General features: G+C 43.0%; 1 protein-coding gene across 1 annotated transcript in view; it reads right to left on the reverse strand.

Annotated features, from left to right (window-relative positions):
- Nucleotides 1-20,292, reverse strand: part of NUSAP1 (nucleolar and spindle associated protein 1) — a 132,525-nt gene that overhangs the window by 13,701 nt on the left and 98,532 nt on the right. The window contains exons 8-10 of the mRNA XM_040332709.1: nucleotides 17,824-18,065; nucleotides 14,038-14,151; nucleotides 3,694-3,796 (exon numbers count right to left, since the gene is read on the reverse strand). Of these exons, the coding sequence (XP_040188643.1) occupies nucleotides 3,694-3,796; nucleotides 14,038-14,151; nucleotides 17,824-18,065 (459 nt within the window). The remainder of the gene's footprint in view (nucleotides 1-3,693; nucleotides 3,797-14,037; nucleotides 14,152-17,823; nucleotides 18,066-20,292) is intronic.

Consider the following 20,292-nt stretch of genomic DNA (forward strand, 5'->3'; position numbering starts at 1 on the left):
TTTGTTATAGAGCCGCTCTGTACTTCTGTTAACCGCCGGAGCGCTCTTCCCCCACAATTATATTACAGAAACACACACATTGTACATTATATACTACTATAATAGAGTGTATTATAGGATTTTACAAGCATTTTTAACTAGGGCTTATTTTCAGGGTAGGGCTTATATTGCAGCCCTCCTGGAAAATAACGCTAGGTCTTATTTTCAGTGTAGGTCTTATTTTTGGGGAAACAGGGTACTTGTTCTCCGTTATACGTTATTCTACGAAATCCTTGTTATCGTCCTGAAGAAGCCCCACGGCGAAACGTGCGTCGGCGACTTCTAAGGATTTTGTATACAGTGGTCATTTTTGTAATTTTTTATCATGTATATTTGTTTGTAATTCAATGTGATATTAAACTTTATTTTTTAAATATACTTCCTTGGCCTCAAAGTCTGACCATCAATATCTACCTGTAGTTATTGTTTCCCCTTTATTAATACAAATAAATAAGAGAACTCACTCAAGTTATAGCCAGACCCTTGGTCCTAATCTTTGTGAACCGCATACTCACATGATTGGTACCAGCTGATTGGAGAAAAGCCAATGTGGTACCGATATTAAAAAAAAGGACAGAGACAAATCCCTGGGAACTACAGGCCAGTTAGCTTAACATTAATCATTGGTAAATTATTGGAGGGGATGATAAAGGACTATATCCAAGAATTTACTGAGGAAATAAAATATCTTTGGTCTGGCAAGAACGACCTTTTCGAAAAACCCATGCCGATGACTAATCTAACATTCTACAAGGAATTGAGCTGCCATCTAGACAGGGGAAGGCCTGTAGATTTAGTTTACCTGGATTTTGCAAAGGCATTCGATACAGTCCCCCATAAACACTTAATCTACAAGCCGAGGTCTGCAGGTGTGGACCATAAGGTTTGTTCTTGGGTTATAAACTGGTTACAGGGGCGTGTCCAAAGAATAGTGAGTACTCAGACTGGTCTGGAGTGGTAAGCGGTGTCCCCCAGGGTTCTGTCTTGGGACCAATGAGTTTCAATTTATTAATAAATTATATAGAGCATGGGATAAATAGCTAAATTTCTGTTTTTGCGTATGACACAAAATTAAGCGGGGCAATAACTTATCAAGATAGACATTTTACAGAAAGACCTGAACACAATAATGGAGTGTGCAACTATATGGCAAATGAGGTTTAATGTGGAGAAATGTGAAGTCATGAACTTGGGGCAAAAAACACAAATGTAAACTACTCACTAGGGGGAGAACCGATGGGGGATTCAAGGATGGAGAAAGATCTGGGGGTCTTAGTAGATGACAGATTGAGCAATAGCATGCAATGTCAAGCTGCAGCTACCAAAGCAGGCAGAATATTAGCATGCATAAAAAAAAAAAAAAAGGGATATACTCCAGAGATGGAACAATAATCCTGCCACTTTATAAAACATTGGTTAGACCACATCTGGAGTATTCTGTCCAGTTCAAAGAAGGACAACAAAAGGGGACTGCAGGACCTCAATTACGAGGAAAGACTGCAAACACTAAACTTATTCTCGCTGGAGAAAAAACAGACAGTTGAGAGGAGATATGATGGTGATTTACAAATACCTCAATGGCGATCCCAGCATAGGCAAAAACAAAAAAACATTCAGTCTCAAGGAGGGTAAGAGGACAGGGGCTACACATTGAGATTGGACGTGAAACGCTTTAACCTTAAACTGTAAGGGCTCTTTTACACTGAGCGCCCGTACAGGTCCGTCTGTCAGTTTTTTTTGCGGACCAGTACGGGCGTTCCGTGCTCCTCTATGGAGCCGCGGATGTCAGCGGTGACATGCCCGCTAACATCCGACCCGCTCCAATCCGCCAAAGTGTGACGGAGGAAAAACCTACGTTTCCTTCCGTCTGGCGGATCGAATTGGGTGAACACGGCCATACAGTCCGTGTTCATCCGATCCCCCCATAGGGGGGGAGCGGAGAAATGACAGGGCGGTCCCTGCACAGTGTGCGGGGACCGCCCTGTCATCCGCCGGCTCAGCAGGGATCAACGGAGCGATCCCCGCTGAGCAAGCGGAGCTGCGCGGGGCGGATAATTACTGATCCGCCCAGTGTGAAAGAGGCCTAAAGGGGGTTTTCCACTGTCGGGGCAATAAGGATGTAGAACTAGTGGTGCACCGAAATGGAAATTTCAGAACCAAAACAAAACCGAAATAAAAAAAAAATGTCAGGCCGAAACCGAAAAATGTTTTTTTCTTTTTAAATAATTGTATGTTAAAACATACTCACTGTGCCCCCAATTGCCTCCTCACTGTGCCCCCAATTGCCTCCTCACTGTGCCCCCAATTGCCTCCTCACTGTGCCCCCAATTGCCTCCTCACTGTGCCCCCAATTGCCTCCTCACTGTGCCCCCAATTGCCTCCTCACTGTGCCCCCAATTGCCTCCTCTTGTTTCTTTTTTTTATTATTACTTTATCACTTTTTTGTAGCTTGTCGTTTACTTTTATTTTTGTATAATTTTCTTATTTTTAATATTTTTCACATTCTTTACTTTTAAATTACTTATTTTATTAATTTAGCAATTGTGATGGCAATTGGAGGTGACAGGTTCTCTTTTTTTAACCCTGTCACCTCCAAAAACATGTTGTATGAGTGTGGTGAGGAGACAAAGAGCACAGCCTGCTGCCCATTCACTCAGTGCAGAGAGCATACATCTCCTGTAACAGCAGTAAGAGGATCATCCAGCAGGTCTGTCCTGGTGCCACCACCATCCTTCTAGCAGGGCACAGGGATGGCACTATGACAGGGAACAGTGCTGCTGTGTATGGGCTGTCTCTCGCTCTCAGCCTTGCCTGGTACATGTGTGTGAGCAGAGTGCAGAGAGCCCCGTGCAGGAGCTGGAGCGGCCCGCAACCAACATTACTTCACACAGCGCAGCCCCGGCTCGGAGAGGGTGGGGGGGATGGGGACGGAGGGATGCGATCAGGGGAGCCCGGTGCCGAGCCGGGGATGAGCTCCCGATAGGCCGATGGACTGCTCCTGGATGCCGGGCTGTGCTCTGCTCCTCTCTGGCCTGCAGTCCAGGAATTCCACTGTCCCAGCTGTCCGGCCAGCAACAGAGACCCGTCGGCTAGAAAAAAAAGCAACTCACCGCCGCCCGTATGCTGAAACTGTCTCCGCTCTGCTACACAGCCCCGCCTACTCCTAACCCCACGCTGTGATAGACAGAAAAGAGCTCAGCATTAGAACGGCATTCTGTTTATCACAGCGTGGTTAGGAGGAGGCTGGGCTGTGTAGCAGAGCGGAGACAGTTTTAGTGCGTTTTACCGCTCTGCAGCCACTAGTCATATCGGCAATTTTAAAAGCCGTTTCGGCATGTCCCCAAAACGGCTGTTTTTGGCCGATATGCATCAGCCACCGATATATCGGTGCATCCCTATGTAGAACTCTTCCACAATTGGTGGTGGCTGCGGGGAGTATTGATAGTTTTAAGAGACTCTGATGTGCATCTTAAACACGACAGGGTTATGGGAAATAAATTACACTGACACATGTGCACCTACACAGGTTGAACTGGATGGACTATTGCCTTTATTCAACCTTACTTACTATACTATAAAAAGATGACTTCTGGATGGGGAGACTGTTCTTCCCATCTTCCCTGTACTCCTCACACACTTTTTGTTAGCACTTACCGTGTTGGAAGTATAGGCTGCTTGAAACTATCCCTCATGGCTGATGCAGTACTCCTGGTGCCAGTATTATTCTCTTTATCTTGCCTCCAAGGTTTCAATTTACCTGTGAAATGTAGAAAGTTTGGTTTATTCGTAACATTTTTATTTAGACAAAACACTGGACTGTGTTCATGAAAGTGGGCCTTATTTATCCAAGCACCAATGTGGTAAATATGATCCATATCAAAATATACTGTAGATCCAAGCTTTCAGTCTCAAATTGTCATTTCTCTGTTTAAGTTTGAATCAGATTGGTTACTGAGAGTCTACACATACAGATAGTTCTAAAGAAAAATGCTTTGTTTATTATAAGTAGCAGACTGTAGATTTTAGGCAATTTGTCATATTAAGAGAAAATGAAAAGTGTGGGGCAGCGGGATTTTCTTGGTACTGAAGGACATTACAAGGTTTAAAAAAACACACAATTCTTTTTTTTTAATCTCTGTTAATGTTTTTCTCCGTTACAATCACGATGTGAAACCCACATGGAAAAAAAAAAAATTCAGAATACATACATTCTATACACAAAAAAAAAAAAAGGGAAGCAAAGAACAAAAAAAATAATCCCATACACACACACACACTATATATAAATATACACACACACACCTACCTTTTTGAGCCATCATACCTTAACTATTCTATAACTAGTAAATAGTCTATTGTGAAGGATGTCAGTGTAAATCTCCCTGCTTGGTTCATGTGTCACAAGCTATTGACATGTTAATGACCCTTCCTCAGCCAGCTCCCTAGTTCAAATGGTAATTGATTTATTGTGTGTGGGAAGGAGACCGGCCTTACTGTTTACAATGATTAGAAGTGGCTCATGTTAATTATTCTGATTGCTTCATTGTGGTCAGGCTGTTACACCTAGTAATTAACTCCGATGATGTCTTTATCTAAAGAAACGTGTCTGCATGGTCGGCTCCGACTTGTCTCCTATAATCTGTATGGGAAACCCCACTGTGTGAGGGGGGCGTTCCTAACAGGCTGTAACCACATATAAGCTGAGTTTTTGTGTCAATAAAGTGTCTTGTTCTAGCAGTAAGCTTGTCTCATGTGTGGCTTTCTGGGCGATTCCAGGGATATCCCTCCTCGTGGAATATTGGGGTGATTGTCGTTATGGGAAGAAGGGAACGTTGACGGGGATATCATACCGATACCGTCACAATTGGTTGGTAGCAGCGGGATCTTCCCTCCTATTCCCCTTCACACCCGGATTCCAAGCAGACACTGGAAGAACTACTGGAAGTTCGTGGAAGGATCGCTAGCAACAAAACCAAGCGGGTCATCATAGCAGAATTAATGGAGCTAGACCAGGAGGACGGGATTGCAGCAACGCCAGCAGTACAAGAGATGGAGACACCAGTGATTCAGGAGGAGTCACCAAACAACAAGCTAATGAGAGAGAAGCTAGCGTGGTTCGGCCCGAACCCAACGCCGGATGTGGTTCTGAAAGTGATGGACCTGTTAGCGGAGGAGGCTAAACAAATAAGGGACGCAGAACTACAGAAGGATAAACAAATAAGGGACGCAGAGCTACAGGAGGCTAAACAAATAAGGGACGCAGAGCTACAGAAGGATAAACAAATAAGGGACGCAGAGCTACAGTTAAAACTGGCAGCAGTCCAACAAGCAGCCGCACCTTCTACGAACAGTGAGTACAGCACAGCAGACGCAATTAAGATTCCGTTTAGCGCTTTTAAAGCTTTTGATGAAAAGGACTGAGATTGATAACTTCCTGGCGGATTTTGAGCGACAATGTAACCTGCACCGAATTGCTAGAAGAGAGTGGGTTGCAATATTGTCAGGCAAACTGTCAGGCAAAGCTTCTGATGCTTTCCGGACCGTGCCAGATCAGGATATCCATAGCTACGCCCGGGTTAAAGAAGCGCTCCTGGCTCGTTATGCAGTAACCCCAGAGTCCCACCGACAGAAGTTCAGGGACTCACGCAAAACCACGAAAGACTCTTACGCAGAATGGGCATGCCAGCTGTCCCTGTCGGCCTCTAACTGGGTTAACAGCAGCCAGGCCACCACCGCAGAGGACATTTTGCAACTAATGCTCCTGGAGCAATTTTACAATCACATCCAGACAGATGTCAAAGATTGGGTGAGAGATCGCAGGCCCATGACTCTACCAGAGGCCGCGAAGTTGGCGGATGAATATGCGGATACTCGCAAGACAAACCAGGTCACACCACGGGTACAACCTCCACAACCAACGGCGCCCTCACACCCACCAGCCGCTAGATACCAACCGCCTAACAGACCGATGACATCTAGCCCTCGCTACCCACGCCAGGAGGACAACGAACAACGCTGCTTCCGGTGCAAACAGTTGGGTCACTTCAAGCAGAATTGCCCCATGAACGACAACACCAGGTCAAATTGGTCTCAACCGGGGTACCGCCCACCAGCAGCAGCCCATTGTGTAGACTCGGCTTGGGATCCCCAGGAGCTGGGTCAGGGAGAACCATTGGGCACCCCTTACGAAGCCCTCATGGTACAATCTGTTATTACGGACAACAGGGAACACCATTGTCAGCTGGTCATGGGCGACCGCCATGAGCCGGAGGGGCCTTGGAGGGAGCTGGGCAGAAAGAGGCACCGCCAGCTACCCTCCAAGAAGAAGAGGTCCTGGAAGTCATATAACCAGCGGACCTGGGAGGAGAAGAAGCGACTGGAGGAGATGGAATCGCAGCGGGCGCCCCAGATGCGGGCCGAGATGTTCGCCAAGGGCCCACCGGTGGCCCCTTACACCACCACCCAGTTCCTGATGATGAAGGACCACGTGGAGAGCCTGCAGGACATGAGCAAGCAGGATCTGATCCGTGAGTACATAGAGCTGGAGGAGTGCATAAGCCGCATGGAGGAGGAGAACAACCACCTGAGGTCACAGCGGGCTGACCCCCCCAGGCTCCATGAACTGGAGATGGAGCTGGAGAAGCTCAAAGAGGAGAACCGGCGGCTGCGGAGGGAGCAGGGGGTGGCTGACCTTATGGGGCTCTGAGTCCCCTCTCCCCCCCCCCCCCCCCCCCCGGACTCTGAGCACCAGTGCTACAGCATTTCAACAAATATAACTTTTTCTTTTTATGAATCTCCTGTGATTGTCACTTCAGAGCCATAACCTGCCCCCTCCCATAGCGGGACACCTAGACGGCGGCGCACAGACCCATTCGCTGTCTTCACACTGACTTCTGGTGACTTTGCAGATCGCACAAAGACTTGGGGACTGACCGGCGTGTGATCTGACGACCCGGTGGCATACCTGAGTCGGAAGCAGTTACCAATGGAGGTCAGTCACGCCAAACGGAGTTAACCTCGGACTAAAAGCTCTGAACCCGTCAACCCTACTGGACCAGGGAAGGTCCAACCGGGTTTGCCGGAGCAGGGAGAAAAAGGGGGGCCATTGTGAAGGATGTCAGTGTAAATCTCCCTGCTTGGTTCATGTGTCACAAGCTATTGACATGTTAATGACCCTTCCTCAGCCAGCTCCCTAGTTCAAATGGTAATTGATTTATTGTGTGTGGGAAGGAGACCGGCCTTACTGTTTACAATGATTAGAAGTGGCTCATGTTAATTATTCTGATTGCTTCATTGTGGTCAGGCTGTTACACCTAGTAATTAACTCCGCTGATGTCTTTATCTAAAGAAACGTGTCTGCATGGTCGGCTCCGACTTGTCTCCTATAATCTGTATGGGAAACCCCACTGTGTGAGGGGGGCGTTCCTAACAGGCTGTAACCACATATAAGCTGAGTTTTTGTGTCAATAAAGTGTCTTGTTCTAGCAGTAAGCTTGTCTCATGTGTGGCTTTCTGGGCGATTCCAGGGATATCCCTCCTCGTGGAATATTGGGGTGATTGTCGTTATGGGAAGAAGGGAACGTTGACGGGGATATCATACCGATACCGTCACATCTATTAACCCTTATACATCCATCTGATCCCAAAATAAATGGCGTCAAACCTGGTAATGTCAGCCATGGTTCCACACATTTCACTAAATTTACTTGCTAAACCCCTATTCTTACAAACCTGCCATTCCTTTAGCAATGCGTTATTTACCTGTATCCGCCATTTCTCTTATATTGGGTTTATAGGAGATATCCATCTTATTGATATCAATTTACGTGCAATAAATAGCATCCTATTAATGGGTGTCCTAATCACCGGGGCATATATGAAATTCTCTCTAGTTGTCCCAACAGGCATATTCTTGGGTCTACCTGTATCCGAGTTTGATATGCCTGATTAATGGTTTCTACCACATTCTGCCGTTATCTTAACAGTTTAGGGCAGTTCCAAAGCATATGCATTAAATCAGTAGATATTCTTGAACATCTCGGGCATTCCGACGTATCCCACCTCCCCCATTGGTATAATTATATTAATTATATAGAATTGGGTTAGGCATTGTTGTGGATATACTGATAGACTGTACAAGTTCCTGTATTAACTGCCATGTTGCATCTGTCATTTTTCCCATCTTTTCTGGCTAAACCATTTGCTTTCTGACAATTATTTGACGATTCCTACACCCCCAAAGGAGTCACCTCTGACAGTGACATAACTACAGGGGTGGTTTTCTGCCGGCCATCAGGCTCTCAACATGTTTTGCAGTTGCCCGCTTCATCAGGAGAATATAGAAAGGGTAGATACTAGAAAACAAATAGAAAATGAATATACAGTCAACTCCCGAAATCAGTGGGGGCTACATTCCTAGAGCATCCGCGAATCGTGAAAAAAAATACAAATTTTGGATGTGGTCAAAAAAATGCCTACAAATGTCAATTTTTATAGTTTAGCTGAATTTACTTTATTTTATTTAGGTTACAAAATTAGTAAACTATATTGGTAAAGAAAGAAAGATTCAGCGCTCTTAACAGAAGCAATACAATCTTACTGTGCAGTCTGCAGCACAGGCACCAAGGTCCAGTGTGTCTTCTCACACCAAATGCTAAGGCTCACGCCGCCGCTCACAAGCAAAGTCCTTTCTTGTATTAAAGTGGTTGTAAACCCTCCCCCACAACTTTATCCCATGTAAAATCAGCATCAGGGCACTGCATTAGGGGCCATCCAAGTCAGACCTGCTGAGACCAGACCACCACCCAGTACTGTGTGCAGCAATACAGGCCTCCTCAGACCACTGTCCACTCCAGAGCACTGTGCATTACAGGCTTCCTCCTCACTGTCCCCAAAGCACCGAGGTGAGTCGGTCTCTTGTTGGGAAAAGTCTTATGTACATTGCAGAGATTCTTGCAATCAAATTTCATACCTTTTGCTATTCTGAAGTAATAGCCGTTTGTCTGTCTATGTTGTGCACTTTAGTCCCCTTATTTTAACGGGAGTGATTTGATTTCATAATATTTATCAGCTGCTGCTGCTTTCCCAGAATTGAAGTATCTCACCAAAATATATGTAGAAGGATGTGGTCACTGGGAGGGGCTGCGGCACAGGTCGCATAAAGGCCCAAGGCCAGCCCTGGGAAGGGCCATATATGTAGTATATTATAGGGAGAATAATTAGAGCTGACTGTGTGCGGCAAGAAAGTAAAATCCCCCCCAAAAAAATCCATCCCCCCCCCCCCCCAGGTTCAACCTCACAGATGCATAAAACCTCCAAAAACAGGCCAACTCATGTCAGTGCACCACCACAGTAAACTATTTGCACTGCTCTATTAAGTGTTTCAAAAACACAAAATTGACTCCAAGCAACAACAGCCAACTGAGGCCATGGAAAAGGCCATAGTAAAATTGATTGTGCGCACCAATTACCAGTCAGACTGATCTGCTGCTCTATGCTGCCTGTTTGGGCAGATGCTCTACTGGGTCTTCTGCGGAATTTTGAAAGAAACCAAAAGACTGGCTGCTTTGATGGATGCCGCTTTTTCCACTTCCTGTGATTTTTCAACATTCTCATCTTCTTACACATCATCTTCAGAGTCAGACAGATCCTCATCTTGTAAGGCCATGTGGATTTTCTTACAACACAGGCATACTTCTCTGCCTTCTTAAGTAATTCCTGAATATTCTCACCTGCCACATCAACAGAGCGCAGAACTTACAAAAAAACAAGCAGCTGTGGCAAGCAATGGCTGAAACATTTCATGAGTTACTTGGATCCGAGAATGATGGTCTTGTTAGCTAGTGTTCGGTTTAAAGTCCTCAAGGTGGCTGAGGGTTAAAGAGGGCAGGGACATGGCGTCACTGGAGGGTTTTAGTATGTTACGCGCTGCAAAAGGCAGCAGGAGGTCATGCAATGATGTGAGCCTTTTCCATTGAACTAGGAAGCAAGCTGTGCGATTAGGCAGACTGACCTTTTCAGCTTGAGGAGTCTTTCGATCATGTTGAATGTACTTGTAGTAATACTTGACCAGCGTGTGGGGAAGTCATTTAAAAGACGAAGGCCACAATGCTCCAATATCTTCAGTGATGCAATGGAATGGAAGACTTGAAGACACTCACTATTGCTTTTTCTTTATTAAAGATTCTTTCAACACCTCTCCCGCCACCCATAAAAGGGATTGTGGCGAATCTGCCGCTGTGTTCTAACTGCGTGGGGGATGGGCTTACTGGGACAACACAAAGATCGCCGTTTTTGATTACTAGGAACAGACCATCTCAGTGTTGTCCCCTGTCAGAACAGGGATCCGCCTTGTTTCCATAGGCAGATCCCCATTCTGCCTCTCTATCGCGGGTGACCGGGGGACATAGAGTCCGCACGCCCCCACACTCATGCACGGACCGATGTACAGGTACATGGGTTTGCGCAAAGAAGCCACCTTGCCGCAGTGTATCTGCAGAAGGAGGTCAGCAAGTGTTTAAAATTAATCGAGACAAAGTAGTGTTTTATTCTCCAGGTATACCTAATACTTCTGGGTTGTGCCATTTGCAATAAGAAGAATTAATAATTCAACAAGAGTTTTAATTGTCAATTAAATTCATAGGAAAAATGCACAGGCTACACACCCCTCTCCCCGTTCTTCAGCTCCGGTCGCGGAGCTTCGGACCAGGTCGCGTGTGCGTGCACGACCCGCGGCTGGGCTCTTAAAGGCGACATACCTGTACGTGCCTGTGCCCAGCCGTGCCATACTGCCGACGTATATCCGCGTTAGGCGGTCCTTAAGTGGTTAAAGCGGATGTGCCACGAAAAATATTAAAAGCCAGCAGCTACAAATACCTGTCTTTAGACAGGTATCTGCACCCCCCCCCCCCTCCCCCTGAAAGGTGTCAAATTGACACCAGAGGGGAGGGTTCCGATCAGTGCGAGTTCCACTTTAGGGTGGAGCTCCGCTTTAAAGCTGTTATACAATGAGTAAATCTGTGTCTGTAGTGCATTTTAAACCTTAATACAGTAAAAACTTGGTTTGAGAGCATTTTGCAAGACAAGCAAAATATGTTTTAATACATTTTGCCTTGATATACAAGCGATGTCTTGATATAAGAGTAGCGTCATGTCAAAACCGAGTATAAAAAAAAAAAAAAAAAAAAAAAAGAAGAAGAGGAGCCTCTAAGTGTAGCAATATGGTTACATTTAATGAAGGTACAACATTTAGCAACTTATTGCTACACTTAGAGGTGCCTCTCTTCTCTTTTATACCCTGTAAAAAAAATGCTTTGATATACAAGTGCTTTGGATTACAAGCATGTTTCCGGATCAAATTATGCTCGCAAACCAAGGTTTTACTGTACCTTAAATAACCTATTGGATTTTTTTTACTCCAGCAGTAGTATATAATGAGTTTGGAAAGTGTAGAGAAATGCTTAGATAATGCATTACAATTTAACTACGCCCAATAGATTTTAGACAACTAAAATGAGTTTGTCTACTAAAATGTACTGGAGATTTAGTCAACTAAATACGACAAAAACACTTGAAGACTAAAGTGCAATCTTAGGCCTAAGACGAAATCGAAATTTGCTGGCAAAATTAACACCGATGTATCCTTAACTCCTGTGTAGGCTTTCAATTGCTTGTGTCTACAGGGAGTGCAGAATTATTAGGCAAGTTGTATTTTTGAGGATTAATTTTATTATTGAACAACCATGTTCTCAATGAACCCAAAAAACTCATTAATATCAAAGCTGAATATTTTTGGAAGTAGTTTTTAGTTTGTTTTTAGTTTTAGCTATTTTAGGGGGATATCTGTGTGTGCAGGTGACTATTATTGTGCATAATTATTAGGCAACTTAACAAAAAAATAAATATATACCCATTTCAATTTATTTTTACCAGTGAAACCAATATAACACCTCAACATTCACAAATATACATTTCTGACATTCAAAAACAAAACAAAAACAAATCAGTGACCAATATAGCCACCTTTCTTTGCAAGGACACTCAAAAGCCTGCCATCCATGGATTCTGTCAGTGTTTTGATCTGTTCACCATCAACATTGCGTGCAGCAGCAACCACAGCCTCCCAGACACTGTTCAGAGAGGTGTACTGTTTTCCCTCCTTGTAAATCTCACATTTGATGATGGACCACAGGTTCTCAATGGGGTTCAGATCAGGTGAACAAGGAGGCCATGTCATTTGTTTTTCTTCTTTTATACCCTTTCTTGCCAGCCACGCTGTGGAGTACTTGGACGCGTGTGATGGAGCATTGTCCTGCATGAAAATCATGTTTTTCTTGAAGGATGCAGACTTCTTCCTGTACCACTGCTTGAAGAAGGTGTCTTCCAGAAACTGGCAGTAGGACTGGGAGTTGAGCTTGACTCCATCCTCAATCCGAAAAGGCCCCACAAGCTCATCTTTGATGATACCAGCCCAAACCAGTACTCCACCACCACCTTGCTGGCGTCTGAGTCGGACTGGAGCTCTCTGCCCTTTACCAATCCAGCCACGGGCCCATCCATCTGGCCGATCAAGACTCACTCTCATTTCAGCAGTCCATAAAACCTTAGAAAAATCATTCTTGAGATATTTCTTGGCCCAGTCTTGACGTTTCAGCTTGTGTGTCTTGTTCAGTGGTGGTCGTCTTTCAGCCTTTCTTACCTTGGCCATGTCTCTGAGTATTGCACACCTTGTGCTTTTGGGCACTCCAGTGATGTTGCAGCTCTGAAATATGGCCAAACTGGTAGCAAGTGGCATCTTGGCAGCTGCACGCTTGACTTTTCTCAGTTCATGGGCAGTTATTTTGCGCCTTGGTTTTTCCACACGCTTCTTGCGACCCTGTTGACTATTTTGAATGAAACGCTTGATTGTTCGATGATCACGCTTCAGAAGCTTTGCAATTTTAAGAGTGCTGCATCCCTCTGCAAGATATCTCACTATTTTTGACTTTTCTGAGCCTGTCATGTCCTTCTTTTGACCCATTTTGCCAAAGGAAAGGAAGTTGACTAATAATTATGCACACCTGATATAGGGTGTTGATGTCATTAGACCACACACCTTCTCATTACAGAGATGTACATTACCTAATATGCTAATTGGTAGTAGGCTTTCGAGCCTATACAGCTTGGAGTAAGACAACATGCATAAAGAGCATGATGTGGTCAAAATACTAATTTGCCTAATAATTCTGCACTCCCTGTATATTTAACTGTCACATGTGCAGTTTTTCCTCTGCAATTGTGTAGATGTTTGGTAAGGGTGTTTTGGCCCTTGCTTGAACATACCTGTTCACCTTTATTTGCACTTTTTTTTTTATTAAGTTATATTGCAATAAAATAAAACATCCGGGTTGCCAATGTGACACTCACCCGACACTGCAGCCTCACAGGGCCCAACAAAGTAAAACATTCTAGTCCCAACAGTCATCTAACTTATCAAAAACGACCCTCTCCTCCTCCTCCCCCCCTTTTCTCCCAGTCACAGCTTGGTTTCGCAGAGTTTCTCACCAGATGATCCTGCCTGTTTCCTCATCACCTTGGGCATGGTAATCAAAAGCTGGAACCCAAACTCAAAATTTCCAGACAGTCGCTACATACATCACCACCAGCCACTGGAAAATGTCCTGCTCCAGGAGGCATTGGCTGCTCCTCGGTAGGCTTTGACACCAAGATTATTCCACCTATCCCACCGTGCTATCAGAATTGTACCAGGCATGCCACACCTTATCGAATTTCTTTCCACAACCCCTGGCTTTGTAAGTGGACTTATAATAAGGCATCATGGTATTTACCAAACCTTTCCAAAAGGTAATATCCAGGGACCTTCTTTTGCACTTAAAACAATAAAAAGAATTGAACAGGGTACCGATTGCTTTACTGGTTATTTTGAGGAAGCAAACAGTTAAATTAACCTACAGATTGGGTTTACTATTAAAGAATTTAGAATATTTAACCCATGCTCACCTTTGTGGGGCTGATAACCAAGTGGCCGTGCCAAACTTGCCTGGATATCAAACTTTTGCTTTTTATTGGTGCTTGGAGTTGTGGGTTGCGCAGTAAATTTGAAAGGAGTAGTAACTACAAAAGACAAAACAATATTATAAATAAGTGTATGTCAGGGGAAAAACAATCAGTAATTGCACATTTTCATATGTATGTTAATCTTTTTTAAAGAACCTGCAAGTCCAGAAAAATAGGACTGTGGTCTTACCTGTAAAATCCTTTACTTGGTGTACATTGCAAGGCAGAGGATAGTATTCCAGAATGAACACATTATGCTTCCCCTGTCAGGAGAATTGGACTCTGAAAAAGCAAAGCAGTTAGGACAGCCTTGCACAATCCCTCCACTCCCAATCTTGTAATAAAGCAATAGAAAGGGTGGATAATGGGAAACAGAGCGGTGGGACCTGTGTCTGCAATGTACTCCAAGAAAATGATTTTACAGGCAAGACAAAAATCCTATTTACCTACATTAACAGGATTTAAGAATGTACAGATATGTTTCCAATACAATGCAATAAAGTGGTGGGTAACACATCAAACAAGACTTCCACCAATTAAAGACGAACTATAAGTGGAGGACTTTAGGATGAATGAAAAGTTTGCCTTCTCCATTCGCAGAGCGCTCTTCATTGATGGTAGGGGTTTTGGGGTACAGGTGTATGATATGGTCCAGAGACAGCACTTTCTTGGCCTATGCAGCAAGAGAGTGTTAAGTTGCAGCAGTTTGGCATGAAACCGGGCAAAAAGTATTGCTTCACAAAAGGCTAGCATCAAGCCCAGGACCCTCATGTTGAATTGGAGGGGTTGATTGGCCCCTGGACTCAAGGCATAACAAACACAGACACTTAGGGCCTAATTCAGTAAAAATGAGAGAAAAAAGCCCTCTACATTTAGTTTTTAGTTACTCCCAATTAAGCCCTCAACTAGGTGAACATGTGAACGAAAAAGTGAGTAACTTGAGTAATATCAAATTCCAATCTGGCATAGGCGTAGTTCTATAACTGGCAATTGCCAACAAGTTTCCTATATGGAACTGCACTGCAGTATTTAACCATGATCGTTTTACATTAAAAGTTTAATACAAAATGAAAATTTTAATTTTGTATTAAACTTTTAATGTAAATGTTATATCTGTAGTGTGTTTACACTCAGCCTGCTACATGCAAGTTTTTGCCAGCAATGAGGTTTGCTATTCCCTTCGTGTGCTCATTTCCGCAAATGCTGACACTCAGATGGCTATTTAAAGCTCAGCTATCTTCTGTCACGTAGTAACCCATGAGTAAGTCACGTGACGCAACGCGTAGGGGAGGAGTCTACAGTGATGGGACCATCGGATGCCGAGGCTGTCGGATCCGAGGCTGTCGGATCCGAGTGAGGAGACCTGCTAACTGAGTGGCGTACATGTCTGAGACAGAGCTGGGTTTCGTGAGTGCACACACTACAGATGTAGTCTGTCCTTATTCCATTTTATCTAATAGTATTGCGCAATGAGGTTTTCTTTTTTGCACATGATCGTTCCTGAGTGCCTGCACATCTGATCTTTACAGCTGGAGTGCTGGGAGCGCCACTTATCAGAGGGGAGGCATTGTGGATTTATTCATCAGGACTTTTTATCACAATTCATATTGTGTTTGGGATTTGATTCACTGAATTTGCAATATCTGTACTGAGTACCATACATTAAGTTAATTTAAGCGCATCTATATTTTCACATAATTTTTCACTATTGGTTTGGTTTCACCACTTAGATTGCAGCTTTTATTATTTTTTTTGCGTTTTTTTTTCTTTGTAATATTTATTAGTAGCGCTGTAGTCCATTTTTTCACTTCATTGAACAAACGATGAAACTGTAGTGATTATACAGGTTGAAATGAAAGGGTTAAATAGTAAAAAAGGAGCATGTCCTGGTAAATTAGGAGTGAACTCTCTGCACACAAGAAAAAAAATTGTCAGCTGCAGCTCTCCCACTCACAAATATGTCTGACAGGGAATGCAGGAGATAAGATGGCTACATCCAATCCAAATCTAATGCACACGATAATTTTTCGGCATGTAGAAAAAACGTTTTTTTTTGCTCTAGCAAAGCGCTGTGACGTACAACAGCACTATAAATGGGAAGTTCCATGCGGATGACGCCACCCTTTGGGCTGCTTTAGCCGATTTCCTGTTAGTAAAAGACGATTCGCGATTTTCTGTCTGTTACAGCGTGATGAATGTGCTCGTTTCCACGCGACATATTGGGTATCATTTTACTCGGCGTAACGTTATCTTTCAAAATATAAAAAAAAAATTGGGCTAACTTTACTGTTGTCTGAATTTTTTTACAAAAAAAGTGGGCTTGTAAGACTGCTGCGCAAATACGGTATGACAAAAAGTAATGCAATTTTATTTTCTAGGGTATATATATATATATATATATATATATATATATATATATATATATATATATATATATATATATATATATATATATATATATATTTTATCTATATATCTATATCTATAATGTTTGGGGGTTTTAAGTAATTTTCTAGCAAAACTGTTTTAATCTTGTAAGCACCAAGTCTGAAAAACAGGCAAGGTCCTTAAGAGGTTAAATGCATCACACCTCCCAAACCACGCAAGAGTGGGGGTTTGCCATAGTTGAAAATGTGATTGCATTTTTGATAATAATGGGCAAAAGTTCTCATATAGTGAGGCAGGATACAGGGACAATTTAACCCCCCAGATATTTCAAAAAGGACGGAACCCATTTAAACCGATATATGCCTTGCATCTTAACAAATAGACTTCCTAGGGAGCAGGATACTCATCGATTCACATTTTGCATCATTTAGAGAGACATTAGAAAGATATGGTATATTGCAGACCTCTGTGATATGATCTCAGGACCTTCTTGTACACTTTTCAGTGCATTTCTGTAAAATTAATTTATATAAAAAGTACTACGGAAGCCCCTTAAAGGAGAACCTGTAAGAGAGAGCACTGAGAACTGTCATGACCGTTTCTAAGGTGCAGGCCCCAGGATCCCAATGTTGGCTTTACTAGCTGCTGTGTCCGTGGCCTGAACAAAAAAAACATACAGCCAATAAAGTCTAAATTCCAATTGCCCATGCTGGCTGTTCTGTGTCAGAGGCTTACCAAGTACCGAAAATAAGGAAAACAGTGATGACACCAGATTCTGAAAGAGTTGTAAAGGCAGAAGGTTTTTCATCTCCCCAATTACTTACCTGAGCCCCATCTCTCTCCAGCGATGTCCACAGGTGTCTTAACGCTCCGGGACTCTCCTCCCCTGGCTGAGACACAGCAGTGGCACCATTGGCTCCCGTGGCTGTCAAAGTCAGTTAGCCAATCAGGGGAGAGAGGGGGCGGAACTGGGCTAGGACTCCGTGTCTGAATGGACACACAAAGCTGTGATTCAGCTTGGGTGCCCCCATAGCAAGCGGTTTGCTGTGGGGGCACTTGACAGGAGGGAGGGACCAGAGAAGAGGAGGATCTAGGCTGTTCTGTGCAAAACCAACTGCACAGAGGAGGCAAGTATAACAGGTCTATTTTTATTTTTTTCTTTAAGACTTTACAATCACTTAAACTATTAAAAAACAAAAAAAGACAATTGTCCTCAAAGGTCCATTTAAATTTGCTTCTGAAAATTTACCACAATTATATAGATTCAGGAATTACCATTTTATACAGAACAGAAAACCATTCTAGGTTCAAACTATGCAGGATCTACCTTGATATACATACCTGGCTGATTCACGTTATTGTCATCAGACTGATTTTGGTGTGGTGTGATTTTGCTAAATTCACACTTTATATCACTCTCACACAGTAGCAAACTTTTATTTGCATCTGCCACCAATTCAATTGCTTGCAGTGGGAAGCTTATTCTTGCTTTCTTCTCTGGTGTTTCAAAGCAGGAGGACTTTCTAGCAGGTGTCTTTATCAAAGAGCGCTTGTGTTCATTATCCTTTGTGGTTTCTGAAAACCTGAGAGAAATTAAATAACTTCTTTAGGTTATACAAAAATGTAATTCTTCCATTTGTTTCAACATGCATACCTAATAAATGGCTGCATGTGCTTTTTATTTTATTAGTACTTTAACCTGTGTGTGTATACACAATATATATATATATATATATATATATATATATATATATATATATATATACATACATATATATATACATACATATACATATACATATACATACACACACACACAAAAACACACACACACATATACATACATATATACATATATATGTGTGTGTATTAGCCAATTCTTCATTTATTCATAATCAGCTCAAGGACAAAATTGTACAACTCCGTAATATAAAAGAATAGTACAGTGAGCCTCTGATTAAATTGGATGAATCAATCAAAAAGCAGTCAACTATTTTCATAATTGGTTAGTTGGTCAGCCAAGAAGTTGGCCTGCATACAGAATGCATTATATGTTTATATATATCAGGAAATACAGTGAAGCACACATACAGCGCAGAACACTGTCCATACAGGTCAGCAAGTGCCTGAGAGCTTGTGAATGTGTGAGGAGTAATGCCTCATGGGACATGTAGTCCTGGGCAGGAGAAGGAAGTGATTTAAAGTGATTCTACAGGCAGAAGTTTAGTTTATCTTAATGCATTCTATGCCTGCACAGAGTCCTGACCTCAACCCGATAGAAAACCTTTGGGATGAATTAGAGCGAAGACTGCGAGACAGGCCTTTCCATCAAACATTAATGCCTAACCTCTCAAATGCACTTCTGGAAGAATGGTCAAACATTCCCATAAACACATTACTAAACTTTGTGGACGGCTTTCCCAGAAGAGCTGAAGCTGTTATAACTGCAAAGGGTGGGCCAACTCAATATTGAACCCTACGGACAAAGACAAGGATGCCATTAAAGTTTATGTGTGTGTGTAAAGGCAGACGTCCCAATACTTTTCACAATATAGTGTATCTCTTGGTTTTCTCAGGAGTGGCTTTGTTATTTTGTTCCCCAATAGTATAGCTGGTTAATTATATCCATTCAGGAAAAAAAATTCTTTTTTTTTTTAAACTTGACATAAATTATATACCACACTTTGAGTTACGTTTTATCTGAGTAATTGAAATAATAAATCAGCCAACTAATGATGAGTGTTGAGTTTCTTCTGTCCTCTTGATCATTTTCTTTTTGACGACTGTTTTTACATCCATCGCTGCGAGGCATAGATTGGGGCCCAACTTTCACTCTCCATAGCAAATCTATATACGGCTGGTGGGAGGAGCCTTGTCTCCTTTCTCCTAACAGATGGGTATGCTAAAAACATAGCTGGTATGGGCGCTATATAGATGATCTGCTAATGGTGTGGGATGACACTTTACTTAAAAGTGATTGTAAAGGTTCTTTTTGTTTTTTAACCAACAAACATGTTATTTTATGTTATACTTACCTTCTCTGTGCAAGGGTTTTGCACAGAGCAACCCCGATTCTCCTTTTCTGGGGTCCCCAGGCAGCGCTCCTGGCTCCTCATCGAGTGCCCCCTCAGAGAGCCACTTTCCATTGACACAGACAGCAGGACTCGGCCCAGCCCACCATGTCACTGATATCAATCTTTCCAATGAGGACCCGAGACAGTGGCTGTAGCTACTGGACTTGTGGTTGTAGCTGGAACGATTGGGTTCAGCACAGTAGGTTTTTCACCTTAATGCATAGAATGCATTAAGGTGAAAAACTTTACAACTTCTTTCAGGATTTTGTCAAGAACAATCATTGTAATCTTCAGTCTACTGCATCTTTTGATTCCCTGAGCATTGTTTTCCTGGACATCACTTTGAGGGGTGATGAAAATACAGCTGCTATTCACACCTGCACCTATAGCAAGCAATACTCGGGAAACACAACTCTTTATTCTAATAGTTGCCACCCATCCCACATCCATGAGATCCCGGTTTGAGACTTTACACAAGCTTGGAGGAACTGTTCCTGTCAGTGCCTTTCACAAATTTAACAGCATTACCGTCTGACTAGCTCAAAGGGGTTACTCTGATTCAGTCATTCAAAAGAGAATTGGACCGTGTAGGGGATAAAAAAGTCTAACTTGAAAATGCTTTAGTTAGTGTTTTAATTAAAAGTAGAAATCGAAACATGTATAAAGGAATGAGCAAAGAGAGTAGGCTGCTTTTAGAAGAGGCATGGTGGCTATCCAAAATTATATCTCTCAGATG

The sequence above is a fragment of the Rana temporaria genome, chromosome 13 (assembly GCF_905171775.1).
Source record: "Rana temporaria chromosome 13, aRanTem1.1, whole genome shotgun sequence".
In the NCBI taxonomy this organism is placed as follows: Eukaryota; Metazoa; Chordata; class Amphibia; order Anura; family Ranidae; genus Rana; species Rana temporaria.